The sequence below is a fragment of the Moschus berezovskii genome, chromosome 13, assembly GCF_049115385.1.
Source record: "Moschus berezovskii isolate FMDL1 chromosome 13, NW_MosBer_1.0, whole genome shotgun sequence".
In the NCBI taxonomy this organism is placed as follows: Eukaryota; Metazoa; Chordata; class Mammalia; order Artiodactyla; family Moschidae; genus Moschus; species Moschus berezovskii.
Genome location: NC_142472.1, coordinates 52,413,352 through 52,437,299, shown reverse-complemented (window position 1 = coordinate 52,437,299; position 23,948 = coordinate 52,413,352). Strand labels below are relative to the sequence as shown.

The following is a 23,948-nucleotide window of genomic DNA, read 5'->3' as shown; positions in this document are numbered from 1 at the left end:
TCTGGAACCCACAGAGGAAGGGGTTTAATTCACCTTAGGGAATCAGCAATGGCTTCTCAAAGGTGACACCTGCAGATACTCTTAAAGTGTTTGACTTGATGACAGGAGGGATTGTGGGCAGGAGAAGAAGGGGACGACAGAGAATGAGATGGCTGGATGGCATCACCGACTCGATGGACATGAGTTTGAGTGAACTCCGGGAGTTGGTGATGGACAGGGAGGCCTGGCGTGCTGTGATTCATGGGGTCGCAAAGAGTCGGATACGACTGAGCGACTGAACTGAACTGAACTGAAGGAAGGGTTAGGCTTTTCTACAGCTGTTTTTACCGAGTTTCCACTATTTCATCAAGCCATCCTTCCAGCTGTTCTCCTTAGTGTAGGGTCATCTGTCATCTTGGTTTGCAAAGAACTTTATGGTTTCGCCTCAGAGTCCCATAGCCTGGAGGAACCCCCATCTGTGGGCCAACGGCTTCCTGTACCTGTGCTAGACCCCCCAGAACGGGCCATTGCCATGTCACCACCTTGAATTTATCATGGATCCTGCCCACCTCCCACAGGCCAGCAGAGATACACATACATGTCTGCATCTCTTATTTGATAGGTGGTGCTGAAGCACGGATGACAGAAATGGCTTTACTCAAGATTCAGGCGACAGTTTAGACCTAGGCCTGGCCCCGGTCCTCCATGGAACATTCTCAAACCACCCATCATGAAAGCAAGGCTTCCCTGCACCCCTTGAGCCCTTAGGATCCGCTTCACCCGTGGGTCCTTGGTTACAGAAGGTCTTAGGGCGCCCTCTGGTTGTGGTGTCGAGACATTGTCTTCGTCCAGCCAGATTACAGGGGGGGATACTGTCTGCTCTTCTGCAGCTCATAACAGGTCCCTTTTTATTACCTACCGTGCGGTCATTGCCTATGACTGGACATGGAAGTAGACGTAAGCTGTCTGCTTCAAGATTGTGAGAAGCAGCAACAGCCACAATGCCTGTTCCTCCCAGAGTAGGTGGGTGGGTGATGCTGGGTGTTAGGTTCATTCTGCGGCTGGTGCTAGATTTTGTATCCAGCCTTGGTGCCAGGGTGAGTCGGGATGTTGCTGATACGGTTGATTCAGATGCAGCCCCCGGCTCTTCAGGCCCCTCACCTCTCTGTTTGAACAGTAGACCTCAGAAGCCATCTTCTGATGAAGGGAGCTGGGTAAGTGGACCTCAGAGAGGCTCCCGGGTCTGCATCTGTGGAGTCTCCCTGGTCCCAGATGGAATCAACCCTTTAACTATGATTCTCCCTGGGAATTCCCCTCAGTGGGCACAAGCTAGGGGCAAAGGAAGACGAACCTGTCAGAATCTGGAGTGGAGCAGCAGAGGAGATCTCTGCATGAGGTCAGATTTTTTTCTGCATGTGAGAGGGTTTTGCCAGATTAGGACCCGACCTCAAGGTCTGTATACACCTTGCTCCTTCTCTTCTACCTTTAACGTTGTCTTCAGAATATATTTGCAACCCTGGACTATACAGTCCATGGAATTCTCCAGGCCAGAATACTGGAGTGGGTAGCTTTTCCCTTCTCCAGGGATCCTTCCAACCCAGGGATTGAACCCATGTTTCCCACATTGCAGGCAGATTCTTTACCAGCTGAGCCACAAGGGAAGCCCCTCAGAATATTGGTCTTGACTTGTGTCATAAGGACTTCCAGGACCTGACTTAGGTCAGGGTTAGCTCACTGTGGACAGTGACTGCAACCATAAAATCAAGACACTTGCTCCTTGGAAGAAAAGTTATGACAAACCAAGATAGCATATTAAAAAGCAGAAACATCACTTTGCCGACAAAGGCTTATATAGTCAAGGCTATGGTTTTTCCAGTAGTCGTGTATGGATGTGAGAGCTGGACCATAAGGAAAGCTGAGCACCAGAGAAGATGCTTTTGAACTGTGGTGTTAGAGAAGATTCTTGAGAGTGCCTTCGACTCATCCTAAAGGAAATCAGTCCTGAATATTCATTGGAAGGACTGATGTTGAAGCTGAAACTCCAATACTTTGGCCACCTGATGCAAAGAAGTGACTCATTTGAAAAGACCCTGTTGCTGGGAAAGATTGAAGGCAGGAGGAGAAGGGGACGACAGAGGATGAGGTGGTTGGATGGCATCACCGACTCGATGGACGTGAGTTTGAGTAAGCTCTGGGAGATGGTGAAGGGCAGGGAAGCCTGGCGTACTGCAGTCCATGGGGTCGCCAAGAGTTGGATGCAACTGAGTGACTGAACAACAGCAACAATTGACAGACCGTTCTCGGATCTCAGGGCTGGCTCTGGGACGGGCACGCTTTGGGCCTGGGCTGTGACAGAATGTGAGGGAGGTGCTTAGGGTTGTCAGCGTCTTTTAAATCATCCTGGAGAGAGAGCCATTTACTTCTGCACAGGCTGCCACTGGCTCTGTCACAGGAGTAAGCTCCAGGAGATGGTGAAGGACAGGGAAGCCTGGCGTACTGCAGTCCATGGGTCGCCAAGAGTCGGACACAGCTGAGAGACTGAACAATGTCATGAGCCATTGAGCTTGGAGTCGGATGCCTGTGTTGAAATCCTAGCTTGAAGCAGTGGAGAAGAGCATAGCCTTTGGGGTGGGAGAGATGTGGGATCCTCAGGTGACTTCCCTAACCTGCCCAGGCGTCCATCTGATGGTGCATAAAACAGGGGTAGTCCTGTTGACTTTGTAGGTTGGCCAGTGCCATGTTGTTTCTGAAGCACCTCACGCGGGGGTCTGACATGCACGTGCTTGGTAAACCATGATGAGCACCCCCCCGATTCCATCACTGATCCTTCACTGAGAGCAGGGCAGCCATGCTCCCTCGCTGGGAAGGCTGGGCTGGCCTGATGGGCAGAGGCCATGGAGCTGCATGCTCACTGGGGAGAGCAGACACTGTGCGGTGGGCTTCTGGGCTGAGGGAGGAAGGACAGGGCGCGCTATTGGTTTGATGTGAATTTGTGTGTCCGGATTTCTCATAGTTCAGTATTACCCTGAACTCTCTGTACTCCCCCAGCCAGTTACCGTCTGTGGTCCGAGGCCCCTCTAATGTGGTTTCCTTCCCAGAGCCTGACCTCAGGTCAAGTCAGCTTGGTCCCTCCTGCTCTGGTGGAGTTTGGGGTATTTTGTAGACAATACGCAGCTCATTGTCTTGACATCACAACTCCTTGCTTGAGGACTCCTGTGTACTAAACACTCGCCTCCTATGAGCTCTGTTAATTTGAACCTGGTCCAAGTTTCCCTGTGCTATTTTGGAATATTGTTGGAGTGTGTGTGTGTGTGTGAGAGGCAACTGATGATGTCTTCTATTTTGAATAACGAGAAGACACAATCTCGAACTACGCCTTGGCTTTTTCATTCTAGCGGTTTTTCAAGTTTTCTTGAAGCAAGTGCCGGTGGATTTCAGAGTTTACCATCATAAGGAATGCACAACCCATAGGCAAAGTTTGCATTCTTCCCTTTTCATTTATGAATTAGGAGGAAAAAATAACATTTTATTAATAGTAATTGAAAATAGTTTTTATGTGATCGGCAGGCATGGTTTTCTGTTAGCAACTCCTAAACAAAACAGCTAAGTCTTCGCTGATGGAGGTTCTTCTTGGCATGATGGGGCTAACTCCCTGCTTTGTTTCTGCTGCAGGCGGTGACCGCGGAGTCCAATGTGCACGGCGGGCGGGAAGGCCAGGCCGGAGGCCCCCAGGAAGAAGGCCTGCGAGTGGGGCCGGGGGACATCGAGGCGCGCGTGGGTCTGAGCCGCGCTGACCTGCGCCCGCGGGCCCCCGGCCCCGAGAACATGACCACCGCACAGAACGGCCACGGGCGCGGAGCTGCAGTCCCTGGTTCCATTTCTGACCCCAAGGACCCTGGCATGGGGACCCACCCAGCGTGCCGCAACGGCGCCTGTAGCGGCGGCGGCGGCGGTGCAGGCGCCCGGGAGGCGCGGCTCAGCCCGGCCCGCATCCTGCGCCTCTTCTCTGCCGGCCCGGGCAGGACGCGCGCCGACCGCGAGCGGCCCCGGCCCGCCGGCCTCGTGGGCAGCTCGTCCACGTGGAACGCCCTGGCCTCCTTCCGGAAAATGGGCTCTTTCAAAAAACTTAAGTCCTCGGTCCTCCAGGGCATTCAGAACCGGGAGGGGTGGGATACGGCGAAGGAGGGAACCTCGGAACGCGACCTGGGCAAGTCCATCCCCAACGGTGCGGTGGCGGGGGCCCCTGCGGGCAAGTGTCTCCCTGGGCCCGGCTTCGCCTCCGACGGCTCGGACCCCGAGGAACCGGACGACGGCTTCGCGCGTGGTGCCCTCCGGTCACGGAGCCTCCGTCGTGCCTACGGCCTGGGGCGCATCCGCCTCCTCGACCCGGAGCCCCCCGGGCCAGCGGCGTGCGAGGCCCCGGAGCCCCCAGCGCGCGAGCCTGAGCGGAACGGTGTCTGCCGGCGCAGCAAGAGCACCGACAGCCTGACCTTCCTCGGGAAGAGCTCCTTCCGAAGGAAGTCCGCCTCGCATTTGGCCGAGCTGCGGGGCGCGCAGGACGGCCGGGGGCCCCGCAGGACGCTGAGCGGCTCGTCCGCTGACTCTGACAGCTCGGGCGGGGCCCCCACGAGGCCCAGGCGCTGGAGGAGCCCGCTGCGGGTGCCGGACCTGACTCGCGTGCTCCGCCTCGCGGGGGGTGGCACGGCTGGCCGGACTGGGGACCCCGGGAGCGCAGCGCCCGGGCCGCGGCCGCTCAGCCAGCTGCATGATGACTACTCCCGCCGCGCGGCTGCCGGCCCCGAGGTGTGCGGACGGGGTCGTGTGGAGCCCCAAGACCCAGGCCCAGTGGGTGCAGGTGGACCGTCCATGGCAGCGGTCCCAGGAGGTGCCGCTCCTCGCTCCCAGGACTCTCCGTCCAGCCCACCGGCCCGGGAGATGTCGGACAGAGACTGCGACGAACCGGGACCTGGCGACCGGTTTCCCTCGGAGCCTGAGCACCCTCTCGGGCCTCTGAGGCCCACCACGCCCAAGCCCCCTAGCCCTCGGAGCCCCGATGCAGCGAGTGCCAAGTGTCCCAACAGTGTCAGCGCGCTGTCCCTGAGCTCAGCGGACAGCGAGGAAAGGGCCGAGGGGTCCTCCCAGGAGGCCGTGCCAACCACCTGTGACCAGGGCAGGGAGGACAGCGGCGCCGGCAGCCACGCTCAGCCCAGCCTTGGAGGGGCAGACGGTCCAGAAGACAAGACAGAAGAGGTAAGGATCTTTGGTGGCCTGCCAAGCACGACAGGTGCCTGTCAGCACCACCCTCCTCCCACTGAGATGGGCACAGGTGGTCCCTTCACCTGCCTGGAGTCAGCACTCCCGAGCTGTGTTGCTTTCAGAGGTCGTCTTCGGTTGCTGTTTCTCAGGTTAAGGAGTAATCTCTCTCTTTCTTGTGAAATGTATTGCTGTTGTGTGGGGCTCCCGGAGGTGGCATTTATACCACACAGTTCCTCCAGGAGAGATGAGCCCAGCTCTGAGCTAGATTTGGGAGAAAAGTTGAAGGCATCTCTCCTGTACTCCATGCAGCTAACAGGGGCTCTCAAAATTCTAATCTTCGAGACATTATTATTATTACGAGCTTCCTTCTTCTGCTTTAAACTGTTTCGATGCCCTTTTCAACAGAGTTCGTGTGAATGAGATTCTTTGTTAAGAGACCATTACATGTTCTAAGTCGGCTTCATTTCCCAAGAGTGAATTAGAAACGTGCGCTGTTACACCTGTCAACCCTGAGTGATGATAGCTCAGAGAAATTTTTATGATGGTTCTTGTACTTATTTTTAGAGTAGAACACAAGCATCTCATGAATCAAATTCACTAATAACTGTCAAGGCTCCAAGAGCAATGTTCTTTTCATTTCCTGTCAAGGATCCAGGCAGCCTTACTGTGTAATTTCTACTCTATAAATGCATTCAGTAACGTTCTCCAGAGCTGAGAGCAGAGGAGATGCATGCTTGTGTCTGTATGGCAAAGGATTTTCCCCATAAGCTCCTAGACTGTGTGGTTTTTGTTCAGTTACTCAGTTGTGTCCAACTCTTTGCGACCCCATGGACTGTAGCCCACCAGGCTCCTCTGTTCATGGGATTCTCCAGGCAAAAATACTGGAGTGGGCTGACATTTCCTTCTCCAAAGGATCGTCCCCATCCAGGAATCGAACCCATGCCTCCTGTATTGGCAGGCAGATTCTTTACCACTGAGCCACCAGGGAAGCTAGACTATATCACAGGTATAAATTATGCAAGCAGTGGTTCCTTCCCACCGGCCCCCAGAGAGGACCTCAGTTTTGCCTTCATGCCTTCAGAGAGTGTGATGATGCAGCAAACTTGGAAGCCAGGGCAGCCTCTGAACTATTTTGTAAACTCTGCATTATAGGGAGCCTTAGAAAGGGGGCCTTACCACAGATCACTTTCAGGAGATCTAAGTCCGCCTCACAGGTCCCTGGGTAGCCAGAGAGTGAGACTGCCTCACTTTTTCTGGATCTAGGCTTGCATGGAGACCTCGGGGCCAATCTGTCTTCCAGAGGTCCTGTTTGTTGATGACCACTTGCTCATTTGCATATTCGTAAAAGGAGTCCGTGTAGCAGTTGTAAGGAAATGGGACTCAGTGCCAGCCAAGGGAAGAGTCCTGCCTCTGCTATGGGTTGTGTTATCCATCAAGGTCTGAGCCAGTCTGGGCTTTACTTCTGCCTGGTTGATGAGATGACCAGTAATTCCTTACACCAAGTATCCCGTCCTGCCATACTGATAGTTTAGGACACCCCCCTCCTCCTCAAGGGAGGGATTTGCTGTGGTCAAGAGGTTCTTTGTGTTAAAGGTGGAGACTTCATTTTCTGTTTAACAAAATTAATAATAATTTTTAAAAAGCCATTAAAGTATTTTATTCCTGAGCACATATTAATTAAATATATTCAGGAGTTAGTTTTTAACTTATTCACTTCCCAGGGTAATTTTTGACCATTATACAATTTCACATTTATCTTTGCTGTTCTTAGTTTATGGCACTTAGTTTCTACCCACAGGGGATCACTGATGAGAGAAAGAAGGACACAAGTAGTTCATAGTGCATGCATATTGATAATGCTACAGATTTTCTTTAAGATGTTTGTTACATTTTTAGGTTGCATTCATTTCTGCAAAATTCTCATGTAACACATCAAGCTTCCTCTTATACGTGCTTGTTAAAGTAAACGTCAAACAGAGAAAAGACTGATTTTGCCCAATTTACGTTGTGTATGCTGGTAATCTTCGGTGTTACTTGCAGAGAAGTACTTGTAAAATATAACAGGAAACCTTCTCTTTTATTTTGTCATTTAGAAGCAAAGTACAAGCAAAATGAAGCAAACAAACCAGAAAGCACCTTGCTTTAAAATGCAGCAATTCCAATCTTTCTGGGTTAGAAGCAGTATTTGTCAATCTTATATAGCCACAATAAAACTGTCAGTCTTTACTATATTTTAATGTACACTGTGTTATTTTCTTAGTCTATTGATAGTATGGTTCCACTTGTGGGCTTCCCAGGTGGAGCTAGTAGTCAAGAACCTGCCTGCCCGTGCAGGAGACACAAGAGATGTGGATTCAACCCCTGGGTCCAGAAGATCCCTTGGAGGAGGGTATGGCAACCCACTCCAGTATTGCCTGGAGAATCCCATGGACAGAGGAGCCTGGAGGGCTACAGTCTGTGGGGTCACCAAGAGTTGAACATGACTGAAGCAACTTAGTACGTACGTCGTATGTATGATTCCACTTAGATGTTTAAAGCTAGCTTGAGCTATGGTTATTGTTAAATTTTAAAAGATTGAAAGCTGTACATTTTATGATAGTTAAAATGCTTATTATTATGCAGTTTTAAATAAAGGAGAATAACTTTTTAACTTAGAATCATTTAGAAATAAAAGTGACAATCTTCGAAAAACTGCACATAGTGGAACAAGACTGTGTGTCCCCAAGTCACCTCCATGGCGTTGTACTCCTGCCACCTAGTGGTAAACGTTGTTGTAACAACGATGACCTGGGGAATGAAGCTGAGATTGTTATTTGGTTGAAAATGCCGCTGAGCGTTTATACCTGTTCCCTCATAAGGGCGCGGGCACAGGGTGTGGTGCTGGTGTCACCCGGTAGTTCACTGGCTGAATTTGGGGCCCTGTCCTTGGTCCTGCAGAAAGGATGCCCTAGTTCCTGGTGGTGCTGCATGTGCCACAGATGAACTCTTTCAAGTGATGAGAATCCACTGTAACTCCTTACAGGGAGCTTCAGACTTTTAGTTTGCCCTTTGAAAGATGCCCAGCATTGGGCAGACCCTTAAACACCGTAAGGGTAGAGCACGGGACAGCTCCCTCTGTCTTGGAGATCTGTGAGAACCAAGGAAATTATGTGGTAAACGCTCGGCCCCGTGCTTCCCAGCGGCCGTCGTGGTCTGCTGTTCACTCTGCTTTTGCGATTTCTCCATCCTAGATTGACCTGACTCCTTCAGACAGGGGCCAGGTAAGGTCAGTGTTTTCTCGAACTGATTTTGACACCCACCGTGTTTCACCCTTATGGATCAAATTGCCAAGTTCCCATCAGGTTCTGCACACTCAGATGTAGCTCTGAGGAACAGTGGGTGATGTTGGGGAGACGGTTGATGACCTAAGATGCATCTAAGTCCCACGACAGGGGTAAAACCGTGATGCTGAGGGATCTCACAAGGGTTGTAGCTCTTACCCACACACCAAATCCAGGCAGGCTTGATAGGCGTGATCAGATTGGGTTTGAAGAAGGTGAGATTTCTGCTGGTAGTTATGGGGTGGAAGTGGAGCGGTTCAACTGTCAGAGGCACAGAGGTTTTATGTGATTTCATAGAACAGGACACAACAGTTTGATTTGGTGTCGGGGAGCCATGCCGGTCAAGCTGAAATCATTAGCTTCAGACTGTGAGTTCTTGGATTCCATATAAAGAATCTGTATGTTACTTGATAAGCATTGAGGGATCAGAGATGTCTTTGAATAGAGAAGGGCCGAGCTCAGAACTGTGTGTTTGAGAAGTTAATCCACCGTCTCTAAAAAAGAGAACTGGGGAGAAAGATGACCAGAGAGAAAGCTATTGGAATTTATTGCCGCAGAGATCTCAGAGGTAACAGGGCTTTGAAGCATTGGGAGGAGACCCAGGACATGAGGAAGGACAGAGAGTGAAACGGCACTCGCAACAACAAAGACCCAGCGTGGCCAAACACAGCTAAACACAAAAGTGTACACACAGCTAAACACAAAAGTGTACACACACAGCTAAACACGAAAGTGTACACACAGCTAAACACAAAAGTGTACACACAGCTAAACACGAAAGTGTACACACAGCTAAACACGAAAGTGTACACACACAGCTAAACACGAAAGTGTACACACAGCTAAACACGAAAATGTACACACAGCTAAACACGAAAGTGTACACACACAGCTAAACACGAAAGTGTACACACAGCTAAACACGAAAGTGTACACACAGCTAAACACGAAAGTGTACACACAGCTAAACACGAAAGTGTACACACAGCTAAACACGAAAGTGTACACACACAGCTAAACACGAAAGTGTACACACAGCTAAACACGAACACAGCTAAACACGAAAGTATACACACAGCTAAACACGAAAGTGTACACACAGCTAAACACATAAGTGTACACACAGCTAAACACGAAAGTGTACACACAGCTAAACACGAAAGTATACACACAGCTAAACACAAAAGTATACATTTAACTAAACACATAAATATTCTTTAAAAAGACACCACAGTGCCCGAAATGTGCTCACAGTACCTTAAGATTGCTTAGCTTAATATCTTTATTGTTAATATCATTAGCATGTATTGTTTTATATGTTTTATATTTTAAACATATATGGTTTTAATATTAGTATCATTAGCATATAGCATTTATGTTCTATATACATTATAAATTTTTGTTTTATTTTGTCATATTATTTACCGTATAATTAAAACTATAGTGTTATTTTTATTGATATTATTACTACTAATAACAAAGCATAAATGTTAGCTGTTACCAGATTCATTGTTCGTTAAAATTGCCGCCTTCAGTCAGGCTCTTCAGTACAGACCAGTGAAACTGTGCAAATCACTTTCCACCTTCCAGCCAGAGTTTCTCTGGGTCTGGAATGGGCCCAGCCAAGATGCACAGTAAGGGCACAGAGCCTCAGCTGAAGCGTGTACCTCAGAGCTGTGACCTGGGCCTGGAACAGGGCCCACAGGGAAAACTCAGGCACCGAGGGTAGACACCTCCTTTCTCAGCCAGACTTGTCGCGGTCCTGATGTCCTGTGGGTTAGGTTTGGGCGTTTCTCTTCCAGCTCTGTCGAGCTAACTCCTGGTTCAGGAAGGAGAGGCATTACCTCCTGAAAGAGTTAAATATGACTTGTAACCCTGGTGTCTCCGCTGAAGTCTGTTATCAACTGGACATGAACCTCTGTAGAGTACAAACGCTGGTTCCCAGAAATGGCTTTAAAACCTTTCAAGCCAGAATGAATGGTGGTATAGCATTTGGTCTAAAATATGTTGACCATCAATGGCTACTCCCCCTTCGAAGAGGGGGGGAGTGCCTGGAATTTTACCAGTTCACATTGGAGCTCTAAAAATGTCATTGACTCATCCAACTAAAAGTATGCATAGCAACCTCTGTTTATCTGATTTGTTCAGTTAATAAAGGTCCTTCTCAGCCGCCCTCTCAAGGTCAGCATTTTGGGGTTTGCTTTAGACGCTGGGTAAACTGAGGCCTGGAGAGGATACTGTCCCCTCCCAAGCCCTGTGGCTGGGCCTGGAGCTGGGCCTCCAGGGGGACCAGAGCCTGGGGAGCCTCTGCTGGGACCCGCATGCAAACACATTCTGACCATTTCTGGTTTCCCAGTCTTTGGTGAAATCCTTTCATCTTTCTTATCTGTAAAACAATTTAAAATATCCACTGTATGGCTTTTAGGATTAAATGAGATGGGATCAGTGAAGGCCAGTTTTGAGATGCTGGCGTCAACCCGTCTGCACGCTTCCTCACCATTTTCTCTTGTCCCCACATCCAGCATCCTTGCCACGGAGCTTGGACTACCTCCTACCTCCGCAGGTCCTTGACCAGAGCAGAGTCCTTCCTCTTGATTTTCTGGGTGGAGTTGGCAGCTTGGGGTGGGCCGGGCCACTCACTGAGGACCTTCATTTCATCCCTCTCCTGGCAGTTTGGGTGCATCACTCGATGGCACAGGAGAGGAAGCTGTGTGGACAGTGGTGGGCCTGTGGCTCAGAGGCTAGAGCCCCGCTGTGTCTGGAAGGTCTGGCGGCCCTTGGACACAGTGTGTGACTGATCCACTCCCTGATATATGGCATAAATGTGTCATATGTTTACTTACAGCACGGTTCCACTGCACGTCTGGATTTGTTCTTTCTGAGGCATAGATTATTCATCTGAAATACTTATACTGCAAGTTTTGAATTAAGCACACTGGAAATCTTTTGCAGCATCCACGTTAGATCCTCATGAAACACCAGGTGCCACTCCTGGTCTTGCCTTCCCTCCCGTGATCCCTGTACCCACAGCCCCAGACTCTTAACCTGGGTGTTCTTGGTGAACAGCCATCTCATCAGGCTCAGGGTTTACTTGACCAATCAAGTTCACTGGCTAGACTCTTGTCCCTTTAAAGGAGGGGTGACAGATCTAGTCATCATCAGTGAGAGTTGCCGAAAAGAAAGAATCCTGGGAAAGTTGTGTCCTTCTTTTTCTGACACCCCCCCTCCCTGAGTTCTTTTTATAAAGTCATGTCTGGATGTAGGGTGAGAACTGCTTCCTGGACACCCAGAACTGCTCACTTATTTGCTCCTTTATCCCCATTCATCCCTCAACCGTTCATGAAGGTTTCTAACTACTGATTTCCCAGACTGCAGACTTTGGGGATGTGATGATAGCATCAGATCTTTTGGAAAGAATGTTAGTAGCTGCTATCATGAGACACCCAGATAAATAAATCAAGCCTATAAAAATATAGCAGTGGTTTTAACAGAGCCACAGAAAACAGAACTTAGAGCCCAGGGGAATTTATGAGGTTTTCTTGCAGGAAGTGATACTTCAATTGAAAGTTGAAGGATGAAATTTCCAGGTGGACAGGGGCAAAAAGATATAGTGGAGGGAGCAGCCGTTCCCTCATTTCCAATTGCGTCAGATAACGTGTGGTGAACAGTGAGCTGTTTGGTGTGGCTGGTGAAGCTGGAGCTGGTAAAGCACATAGGATGAGGTTTTGAACCGCCAGCCATGATCTGATGTGTGTCTTAGTGAGAGTCTTAGGAGAGTCTTAGCCACGCTCCTCTTAGGATGGAGAGTAGATGAGAGACACAGAAGAGGGTTACTGCTTCTACGAGAGCTGTGAACATATCCCTTCTGAGACTGAATGATGGCAGAACATAGTCATCACGTGGGTGGAGGTGGCTGGAGAGGGACGGGGAGGAGTTAGGCGTGCCTGAGATCTCCTCAGCTGAAACACAGAGGCAGGCATGTTTGTGAAGGTGCTGTTCTGTGTTCTAATCCAGAAAACCTTGGTTTCCTGGATTCTCCAGGCATTCGGGGCTGTTGAGTGGCGTGACTGTGCTGCTAACTGGCTTGAAGTGCACTGGTGCTGGGAGCACAGACACCGTCCTCATCACTCTCCCCAGAGAGGAAGCCGAGCCCTGCCTCCCTGCCTCCTTCCCCTCATCCTGATTCCTCTCCTCCTGTGTACAGAGGAGCTCAGACGGCATCCACAAGGTCTCCTGTCCAAGAAGGTTTGGAAGAACAGTAGGCTTCTGTCACGTTCAGCTCTAAAACGCGGTTCTTGATCTTGGAACACTTTTGTTGTTCAGTCACGTCCAGCCCTTTGCTGTTCGTTTTGTTGTTTTTGTTGTTCAGTCGCTCGGTTGTGTCCGACTCTTTGTGACTCCATGGACTGCAGCACACCAGGCTTCCCTGGAGTTTGCTCAGACTCACGTCCGTTGACTCAGCGATGCCATCCAACCGTCTCATCCTCTGTCCCACTCTTCTCCTTCAGCCCTCAATCTTTCCCAGCATCAGGGCCTTTTCCAGTGAGTCAGCTCTTGCATTGTGCTGCTGTTGATTCAGAGATGGTAGGACAGTGTGTGTGCGGGGGGTGTTAAGTCCCCCAAATGGAATACCTCTGAATGATTATTATGAAGGCAGGGGAGGGGAGACGTCAAGAGTCCAGATTTTTCATAGTTATCAGTAAGGGTCTTTTTATGCTCAGAGAACTGCGTGATTGGTAGTAAATTGTGTCTGCGTGAATGTTAATATTTGCATTTTTAATGAATTACCTATTCTGCCCATCAAACAAGTTACAAAGGCCATAGGCTCACAGACTCTTTTCAGCACATTTGATCATCAGTTTTACACCTGTCAGGACAACTGAAGTCTGTAACACCAGCGCTGCACTCTCCAGGGAGAGAGAAAGCATTAATTGCTCACGTGTTTCTCTTTTGAGGGCTTCCCAAGTGGCTCAGAGGTATAGAACCCACCTGCCAATGCAGGAGATGCAGGTTTGATTCCTGGGTGAGGAAGATTCCCAGGAGAAGGAAATGGCAACCCACTCCAGTGTTCTTGCCTGGAGAATTTCCATGGACAGAGGAGCTTGGCGGGTACAGTCCGTGGGGTCACAGAGAGTCGGACACGACTGAGCACGTACACACAGAGTCAGCAGTGTTTCTCATTTGATTCCATATCCAGCTTTCTTCCCACAGCCTAGGGAAAGTACTTAAAACTGTGCCGGGAAGCAAGGGTTAATGAGGCCACACACACATCTGTGTACAGACGTTGATGACGGGTGTGAATTGGCAGCTCTAGGTCAGGCTTTCTGAGCCCTGGCTGGTTCTGCGCTGAGCTGCTGGACTGTGAGAAGGTGGACCGGGTGGCGCTCCGGCCCGGCCACCTACACTCAAAAAGAGTGTTTCTAAAGCAAGGGAACACTCTTGGAGAACATGGATGTGGTTACCTGCTGTTCTTCAGAGCGTCTGGGGGCCACTGCCTGCGGCAGAGTTGGGGTAGGTCTTGGCTCGCTGGTGTCTGTAGTTCTAGGAAGAGTTGCAATCAAAGCTGTGTCCCTTGGATGGCTGTATTTTAGAAGCACGTAAAGTTTGCTCAATGATTCAGTTTTAGAATTTGCGGGACACTTCACACGTGTCTTGCAAGGAATAAGTCTTCTGTCAAAGCCTCGCTGTTCGGATGTGAGCTGCAGTCTGAGGGGTTTTCCCCCATCTGTCCCTCTCTCCCTCTGGGCTTCTACTTTGAGTAGTGTACATTTTGGTTTTATGTATTACAATTCTGCACCACCCAGAAGGCGAGCTCTCTCCTTTCCTGTCTCTGGCGAGGCTGCACGGTGTCAAAGCAGAGCCACAGCTTGTTCTCCCCGAGCTGCCCTGTGGGCATGAGCATAAAGGAGCCAGCGTCTCATTTCCTGCCTCTGCACACCTTCCTTTCACCTGCCCCCATCACTTCCTGGAGCGTGTTTGCTCTCAGAAGGATTTGTTACCTGATCATCTAAGACAGCCACTGGTTTTCCTAAACCCGTCTGTCTGTCTGTCTGTTTTTTCTTTTCTATATCAATGAGGAAAGCAGGTTGCATAAGTGCAAAAACAAAAAAACCCAACAACAACTGCATGTAGATTTGTGGTCAGTTTATTGTCTGCAATTTTTCTGTACTTCTGTTTTTTCTAGCATGCTGTTTCTGAACCTTTTTATCACAGGATGATGATATAAACGAGTTTATTCTCACCGTGTACTTAAATTGTCTGTGCTGTTTGATTTAGTAAATGAATTAAACAACCCATAATAGCCTGTTTTTTATATGTACATACTGCAAAATAATAATAATACAAACTTTTCCACAGTTATTCTCATATTTTCCCGTGGCGTCAGAGGAAAATGTTTTAATACACCCTCTTATGTTGTTTTACTGGAGGTATGCAAATTAAACTGACAAAAGTCGACTCTTATTCATGTGAGTAAGTGGGAGTTCACAGAAAACTGTGACTGCAGGAAGTGATTAGGGCATCTTAACAGGGGAAAGAGCTAGGAAAAGCCATTTATGGAAAATGAGTGACTTTTAGGAAAGATGAGGGCCCTGTAGAACAGGTGGGAGACGGGCTAGTTTTGTGCCAGTGTCTGTTTAGCTGAGGGCTTCTCCTCTCAGTGATAAGAGTCAGTCTTCCCTGGTTGGAAGGAAAAGAATACCTTTTCCTTGCAAGGAAGGGAAGGGATTTATGACAACTGAGTTCTCCTGCTTTCAGGTAAAAGGAAAGCCTGTTCTTACGTGTCTGTAGCTTATAGTGGTGTTTATTCGCCATGGTGCGTTCTGGACCCCGTCCATGGTGACTTGAATTGGACATAGACGTCCGGGCTGTAAAAATCGAACTGGCAGGTCAGAAGGGAGTGGAGTTTGCCAGAGCCCACTGCTTTCTGAGCAGAGGTGACTTGGTATATCTGGGGAAAGAAATGGCAACCCACTCCAGTATTTGCCTGGGAAATCCCTTGGACAAAGGAGCCTGGTGGGCTCAACAACAACCCTCGAGGGCCAGACTGAGGGACTAAACAACGACTTGGCATATGGGCACGTCGTGACATAGTGGGGACAGGTTACAAGACCACACCTGGTGTCTGTTGCTGCTGACTGGCTGCGTGACCCTGAGCAAGTCACCGGACTTCCCTGGGTCTCAGATTAAAAGTACATGACCTGCCTTTCAGGTGTCAGTTGCCACACTGATTGGCAAGCGGCGGGGTTCATTGGGCCAGTCCTTAGGGCAGGGCTCTGGGGGTTTGGGGGTAGGGAAACATCAACCAGAGTGGCCTCTCTGCCTGCCCTGCCATCTCATGACTTGCCTGATTGTTCCAGCCCTCCCTGGGTGGGGTTCTGTTTTATTTTCAAGTGGTCACACAGTGTCTCGGGACGGAGGGGCTGAAGGCACCAGGCTCCTAGGGACCGCTGCTTGCTCTGAGCCCAGACGTGGAAGGTCTGTGGGCTGAGCCCAGTGGCTGTTCTCCCGCATGGCTCTTTGAGAGCAGTGACTCACCAGGGTGAGGTGGGCGGGAACCCTGATCCCCACGGTTGCACTTTGTCCTCCCAGGACCCAGACGGGAGCAGTGGCTGAAGCCTGAGGCCACAGAGCCAACTCCGGGCCAGGCAGACTAAACAGAAGTCTGCCCACTCCCACACCTTCGGGGTTCTCCTAGTACATGGCATTGCCTCTGAAACAGTCACTTGAGAACTTGGGAAGTGTCATCGATTTCTGGGTGGCAGACTCTCCACCTGTGGGGTTGTCTGGTCTGGAATCTGAGATCCTGAGAGGTTAGTGGTGACTCTTTCAGGCACACCCATCTGGTTAGTAGGCTGATCTGGTTTAGTGCTTGCCCCATCAGACCAAGTCCCCAAGTGTTGGGCCAAGCAGCAGCCCAGACTCAGTCCCCTTAAGACACATTGTCTGTGAACCTGCTGAGAGAGGGCGCCTTGGATAGCAAATGCAGCCTCCGGGCCATTTCTCCTGCAGGCCTGCATTACCTGAGCTTTATTATTTAATCTGTTTTATATATAGCAGTGTGTATATGAGCTTCCCTGGTGGCTCAGTGGTAAAGACTCTGCCTGCAATGCAGGAGATCCGGGTTCCATCTCTGAGTTGGGAAGATCCCCTGGAGGAGGGCGTGGCAACTCACTCCAGTATTCTTGCCTGGAGAATCTCATGGACAGAGGAGCCTGGCAGGCTGCAGTCCATGGGGTCACACAGAGTTGGACATGACTAAAGTGACTAAGCAGCATCAGCGGCAGTGTATGTCTGTCAGTCACAATCTCCCGATTTATCCCTGTCTCCCCTTATCTCCTGGTAACCATAAGTTTGTTTTCTACATCTGTCACTCTTATTTCTCTTTTGTAGGTAACTTCATTTGTACCCTTTTTTTAAATTCCACATATAAGTGGTATCATATGATACTTGTCTTTCTCTGTCTGACTGACTTCACTTTTGATAATCTCTAGGTCCATCCATGTTGCTGCAGATGGCATTATTTCATTCTTTTTAAGGCTGAGTAATACTCTGTTGTATTAATGTATATGTACTACATCTTTATCCATTCCTCTTTTGATGGACATTTGGGTTGTTTCCATGTCTTGGTTATTGTAAATAGTGCTTCAGTGAATATTGGGGAGAATGTATCTTTTTGAATTATAGTGTTGTCTGGATATATGCTCAGGAGTGGGATTGCAGGATCATATGGCAGCCCTGTTTTTAGTTTATTAAGGAACCTCCATACTGTTCTGCATAGTGACTTCACCAAGTTACATTCCCACCAACAGTGTAGGAAGGTTCCTTTTTCTCTACACCTTCTCTGACATTGATTTTTTGTATATTTCTTGATGATAGGAATTCTGATTGGTATGAGGTGTTACCTCATTTTAGTTTTGGTTTGCATTTCTCTAATAATGAGTGATGTGGAGCATCCTTTCATGAGCTTTTTGTCTGTATGTATGTCTTCTTTAGAGAAATGTTTATTTCACTCTCACCCATTTTCTGATTGGGTATTTTTGCATTGAGCTGAATGAGCTGTTTGTTTATTTCGGAGATTAACTGCTCAGTTGCCTCTTTTGCAAATATTTTCTCCCATTATGAGGGTTGTCTTTTCATTTTCTTTATGGTTTCCTTTGTTGTGTAACAGTATACTACAAAGCTACAGTAATCAAAACAGTATGGTACTGGCACAAAGCCAGAAATGTCAATCAATAGAACAGGTTAGAAAGTCCAGAAATAAACCCACATGCCCATGGTCAATTAATCTACGACAAAGGAGGCAAAAACATACAATGGAGAAAAGACAATCTCTTGAATATGTGGTACTTGGAAAACTGTACAACTTCATGTTGTACAATCCCTAACATCACACACAAAAATAAACACAAAATGGGTTCAAGACTTCAGTGTTAGGCCGGATATTATAAATCTCTTAGAGGAAAACATGGGCAGAATATTCTTTGACATAAATTGCAGGAAATCCTTTTTTGATCCACCTCCCTAGACTAGTGAAAACAGAAACAAAAATAAGCAAGTGGGCGCTGATTTTCTTAGTATCTTTTATGATGGTTCATCACGCGTCACAAACATCACTACTGAAATTAGGGTTTTAATTAGGCCACCAATTAAAGACAGGTTTGCTTCTTCTCATCTATGTTTCAGTCATGTCTTTCTGGCACACAGTCAACTTGGTGGGGAGGGGAGGGGGCTTGTTTTCTTTACCTTCCTGGATATCACCCTTACCTAACTTGTTCGCATTTGAAAAGGTTGTGACCGAGGGGTCCTGGAGGCAGGCTCCCCCACCGGAGGAAGAGAGGACGGAGGCTCAGAGGATCCCCAGAAGGAGACTGGGGTCTGGGAGGAGGTCGCGGCCCCGACCACTCTCTGACTATGGCCAGCTGGTTGCCCGAAGTCTGTCTATCCCAGAAGACTCGATCGCCGTGGACCCCCAGAAAGAGGACACTGCGGACAGTGACCACCAGCCCAGCGTGGCCCCCACGGACCCTGCAGACCAGACTCCTGCTGGGGGCTGTCCCCAGGGGGGCCCAAGAAGACGCCCCATCTCTGTGATTGGTGGGGTCGGCTTCTATGGGAGCAGCCAGACGGAAGAGGGGGAAACCCTCCTACCCCAAGTAAGACCAGGCGTGCTGCCCCCAGAGCCTCCCGGCCTCTGTCCTCTCACTGCAGACTTCCCAGACACGTTTTCCTTTCTTCTCTCTGCCTTGGGGATGGCGTCATCTGCTCACAGCCTTTCTTCCTGACTCTGAAAACATGCATGAATTAGAACTAACCCACTGACATTTGGATGGCTCTGACTAATCTTCTGTCTTTCTGGGATCTCAGATAATATGTGAAACTGGTTTGCTGTTTATTCTGAATCGTCTGGGGAAAGTAGCCGTGCATATTTAGTGAGCTTCTTCAAAGAAGAAATCTGGAAAGAAAATGCTGCTTATCCCTAAAATGTAAAGACAAGAAGATTGATTTTTTTCTAGATGAGAAAGTAATTTTTTTCGCCATTTTATTACTCTTTACATGTCAGGTGCAGCTTTGTAACAGTTTTGACAGTTGATTAAAATCTTAATATTATTTCCTTAGTATATTTTAGCAATTCACCAAATACTCATCAATTTCCCAGAAAGCCCTTTGAGGATACCAACATTTAAATAAAGGCCCCCAAATTCAACAAATACTTATCAATTACCCAGAAAGCCCTTTGAGGATACAAACATTTAAACAAAGGCCCCCATTCAGGAGTTTATATTTGGTGAGGTCTTATCCCAGCCATGGTAAAGTGTTCACATGAGTAAGTGTGGGTTTCAGTTTTCTTTTTTTTAACTTACTAGTTGATATCATAAATAACTCAGGAAGAAAGTGAAAATGTTAGTCACTCAGCTGTGTCCTACTCTTTGTGACCCCGTGGGCTGTAGCTCACCAGGCTCCTCTGTCCATGGGATTTTCCAGGCAAGAATACTAGAGTGGGTTGCCATTCCCTTCTCCAGTAGATCTTCCCAACTCAGGGATCAAACCCATGTCTCCTGCATTGCAGGCAGATTCTTTACCACCTGAGCCACCAGGGAAGCCCTAAATAACCCATACATTCTCTTGAAAGAGCAGTAATATATTGGTATTGGATTTTCTGTTTCCATTCTCCCTGTAACCTCGGCACAGTGCTTATTTATAGCAAATACCCCCAAAATCTCTTGCTTAATTGAACTAATGTGAATTCAGTTAAGGTGAAAGCAGATTATGTTGAAGAATACTGCAGACTTTTTGTTGTGTTGAGATGCTCTACATGCAAGGAAATAATTCTGAAGGTGGCTGTCCTCACCATGGTATCACAGGAAATGATTCTGAATGGAAGCAAATCTCTTCTAACGTGAAACACAGTCTAGGGGTGATCTAAGCACTTAAGACAGTTTTCCACTTCAGAGCATCCAAAAGGAGCATAGTAAGATAATTTTCTGCCCTCTAAGCTTGTTTAGGGAACTGGGTAGAGAAATACTGAGAAAGCCTATGGAAAGCATGGACCAACATGGCTTCGGTGTCGTTTTAGGGTTGACTCATATGGAAGATCCCAGGGGCTATAGATGGTTCTAAATTGGTGGAAAACCAACTCTCCTTTTAGACAAAGCTCACTGCCCTGTTAGTTAAGGTGAACAAGAACTGTGTTCCACAGATGCTGGTCCCTGCCTGCGGGTGTGTGTGTGTGTGTGTTGTGTGTGGGGGGGTGGGTGGGGAGTGTGGGAAGGAACTGTCACGGGCCTCAGTCACTGGCACCGCCTCAACTTCCCTGGGGGTGCTGCTGGATGCGTGTGGGTGGGGGCCGTCCCTTCCTCCACCGTGGTCTTTCCTGAATGTCCCCCCAGGTGTGTCTTGACCGGTGGCTGGAAACCTGACACCCTGGGGGTCTGCCCTGGGTTTCCGCTTTGGAGGAAGGTTGCCCTTGAGCCTGTGCAGCCGTGACCTGGAGCTTCGAGACTCCCATCCCCACTTCCTGCCTCTCCTCACCGCCCCTCCTTTCCTCTGCAGCCTGCCGCCCGGCCGCCTGTGCCCGCACACCAGGTGCCACCCTACAGGGCGGTGTCAGCCCGCCTGCGGCCCTGCGCCTTCTCCCAGAGCACCCCCATTGGGCTGGACCGCGTGGGACGCCGGCGGCACCTGAGAGCATCCAACGGTGAGTCTCACAGTCTCCCTGGGCAGGTCTGTCTCCCGGAGGCGGGTGTGGAGTCGTTGCTCAATCCAGGAGTCCAGTGTGTTGCTCCTGTCTGGCCTGCCCTGGGCCCAGGGTTGGGAGGGCCCACTGGGTGTCAGAGCCGCCCTTGCAGGGGTAGGCCTGGCACCCCTGTCCAGAGAAGGTGCCCTATGGGCTCTGCGTCATCTCAGTGACCTTGACCTTGAGACGTCTGGGTCCTGGGTTCCTGCTGTGGTGATCTGACCATGAATGGGCTCCTGGGGATTTGTCTTACCCCTCTGAAAGCTCTTCCTGAGAGTTTGAGATTCACCCGTACTGTTTATCTAATAGATGGTATATGTATGGAAGACTTTATCTAATAGAGCCATGCATATGCCAGCCTGGGGCTTACCCAGTGAACACTTGCCGACGTGACTTTAGGTTCCTGAGCATGGACACCGATATCTGAGCCAGCCCGCTGGTTGGACAGTGGCCTGGCCAGCACACGGGCAGGGATCGGACAGGCAGTTTTGTGGGGCAGACGCCCTCCCATGTGCTCTGAGGATTAATTCATCTGATGTCAACTCTGTGCTGGGCGGATGCTCTTGTAATCCTCGCTTTACAGATCAGAAACCCCAAGTGTAAATAGATAAACCACCCAGGAAGTGGCAGAGCAGGGACTTGAATCTACAATCAGGTAGAATTTTCATTGCAGGCCCATGTTTTTAACCACTGAGCTGTGCTGACTCTTTAAATAGAGACAGTGGACGGCTAGCCACCGGAGAGCTTCAGTGCTGGCTTTTTCCGTCTTGTCTTTGAGGACGAGCCTCGCACGTGAGTGTGAGTGAGGGACGGGGCGCTCGGAGGCCTCGCCAGCTGGTGGGCACGCCCTCTATGTGACGGTCGTGACCAGAACCACATTAAGGGGTGGGATTTAAAGAGTGTCGTTTCTGGAGACTTGAAGGTCACTTAGATTTCAGGGAGTGGGAGGAGGCACCAGGGTGAGTGGAGAAGTGACCGGAAATGGTTATCCTGGGAGCGTGTCCTGGGAGGTCCCCGCCTGGGGCTGAGTGATCGGCCTGACCACATGGCTGAGGAATTGTACCCTCCTCTCCCACCATTGGGTGGCCTGGTTTCTACCCCAGGAGGAACCCAGTCTGAACTCTCATCAGACAGGGCGACAAGAAAGAGCAATTGGCAGGCGGCTGGGGGCCGAGGAAGCTTTCGAGCATCTCTTGATTTGTATCCTCTCAGCCAAGCAGGTGGGGCCCCTGGGTCGCGCCCCCACCCTCATCCCAGGGCCCTGCCTCTCCTCGGGCCAGGCTGCCATCCACACTGGTTCTGAGCGCCTATTCCTGTTTGGTTCTTGCTGCTGTTTCCCTGCGAACTTCCCTGTGGTTACTGGAATAAAGTCCCAGCCCCGTAAGGAGTTCGCAGGCTCTGCCGCCCGCCCACCTGCCCTCCCGCCCGCTCTCCTACCCACCATCCGGCTCACACCCTCACTCTGCCCAGAACCTCCTTCCTTTCCTTTCCACACGGCAGTGCTTGTTCCACCCAGAACTCAAACCCACTGCCCTGGGGACCCCGGTAACAAATGCATTGTCAGTCATCCTTCTGCTCAGCAGTCCTTTCTGTCCCACCCAGTCGTCAGCATCTGGTGATGTAGCTCAGGAAAGTTGTTACAAGGAGAGAAAAGGCTCTGAGTGCACAATGTCCTTCCCAGCGTTACTTGTGATGGAAAGAAGTTGAAGCAAGTGTCCACTTTCGGTGGAATAGTGAACCCGGCGTCTATGGGTGACTGCTTCAAAACAGGTTACAACATCATCAGAAAAAAGTCAGTAACAACGGGGAAAGTGATCACTGTAATGTGAGAAAAGTGAGGGAAAAAACGAAATAAAGTCACACATATATTGTTTTATTCACTAGGGCTGCCGTCACAGAGTAACACAAACTGGGTCCCTTCAGCAGCAGGACAGAATTGTCTCCACTCTGGAGGCTGGAAGCAGGGTGGTTTCCTTCCGAGGCCTGAGGTGGGGACCCTCTGCTGTTTCTTGACTCCTGGCAGCCTCGGGTCCCCTGAGCTCGGCGTCTGGCTGTATCTCCCTGGTCTCTGCCTTCATCTTCACATGGTGCCCTAACGACCGTCCTAATGACCACATGTCAGCTTGGTCATTTACAAAGAGCTTGTTTCCAAATAAGGACACATCCTCTCTGGTACTGGGGGTTAGAATTTCAGCATCTTTTGTGGGGTACACATTCAACCCGTAACAAACCATGATTGCAGCCCTATGCAGCATGCTCATATGCTGCCAAAGGTTTAACACGAGTGTGCAAAAGTGAAAATACTGTAGTTAGGTGGGTAGGAATGTGGATGGTTTCTCCTCCAACCCTGTACTTACACGAACAGCTTATTTCTGTGCTTTCTGGAACCATGTTATGTTCTGTTTTTAGTGTTCTTTTGTTGAGAAGTAGCAAAAACTCACCCTGCCTAGCTAGAGCAAAAAGAGACTGTCTTGGGAGGGTGTCAGGTGTCCCCAAAATTGATGGGGTGGCTGGAAATGCATCTAGGAAATACCTGACAGTCAGGGTGGTCCTTGGGAGCCAGGGAGCCATGTGGAAGGAGCCGAGGAAGACACCATCCGTCTGTCCTTGAGTCACTCACTAGGGAGTCAGAGTCCCAGGAAGGGGGTTCAGCCCCCCAGCTCAGGTGATGGGTCCACCAACTTGGGGCATGGGGTAGGATGGGTCCTCCAGGGATGAGGCAGTGAGTGTGTGGATTCCCCAGCCGCGGTGGAGGAAGGTCGTTCCTCCAGGGAAATCATTCATTGATTCAGTGTCTCCCAAGGGCCTGCCATGTGCCGGGAGCACAGCGAAGCCCCTTTCATCTCACAGGTCCTTGTGCGGGGACGATGAGTTAACAAGGAGCTGTAACACTGCAGGGGCACCATGAAGAAAGGTGAAGCAGGTGGAGGGTGTTCTTTGGGGGTAGGAGGTGGCACATGCAGCTTGCAGCATCTTAGTTCCCTGACCAGGGACTGAACCCAGGCCCTCAGCAGTGAAAGCGCAAAGTCCTAACCACTGGACCACCAGGGAATTCCCAGGCATTCGTTTTTTAACAGGACATGGCACCCCAATTCCATGTCTCATGAGAACCCTCTCAGTCTTTCCCTGGAAGCAGCCCAGAGGCTCATCAGTCCAAG

General features: G+C 49.6%; 1 protein-coding gene across 5 annotated transcripts in view; it reads left to right on the top strand.

The window, feature by feature from the left end:
- Positions 1 to 23,948, top strand: part of SPATA13 (spermatogenesis associated 13) — a 111,602-nt gene that overhangs the window by 47,257 nt on the left and 40,397 nt on the right. For 3 of the 5 annotated variants that reach the window (XM_055426373.2, XM_055426371.2, XM_055426372.2), the window contains 3 exons: positions 3,652 to 5,229; positions 18,344 to 18,709; positions 20,607 to 20,751. In XM_055426373.2, the coding sequence (XP_055282348.2) occupies positions 3,805 to 5,229; positions 18,344 to 18,709; positions 20,607 to 20,751 (1,936 nt within the window). In that variant the 5' untranslated portion in view covers positions 3,652 to 3,804. Of the gene's footprint in view, positions 1 to 3,651; positions 5,230 to 18,343; positions 18,710 to 20,606; positions 20,752 to 23,948 lie in introns of those variants that run through there. The other 2 variants (XM_088842688.1, XM_088842690.1) reach the window with 2 other exon arrangements.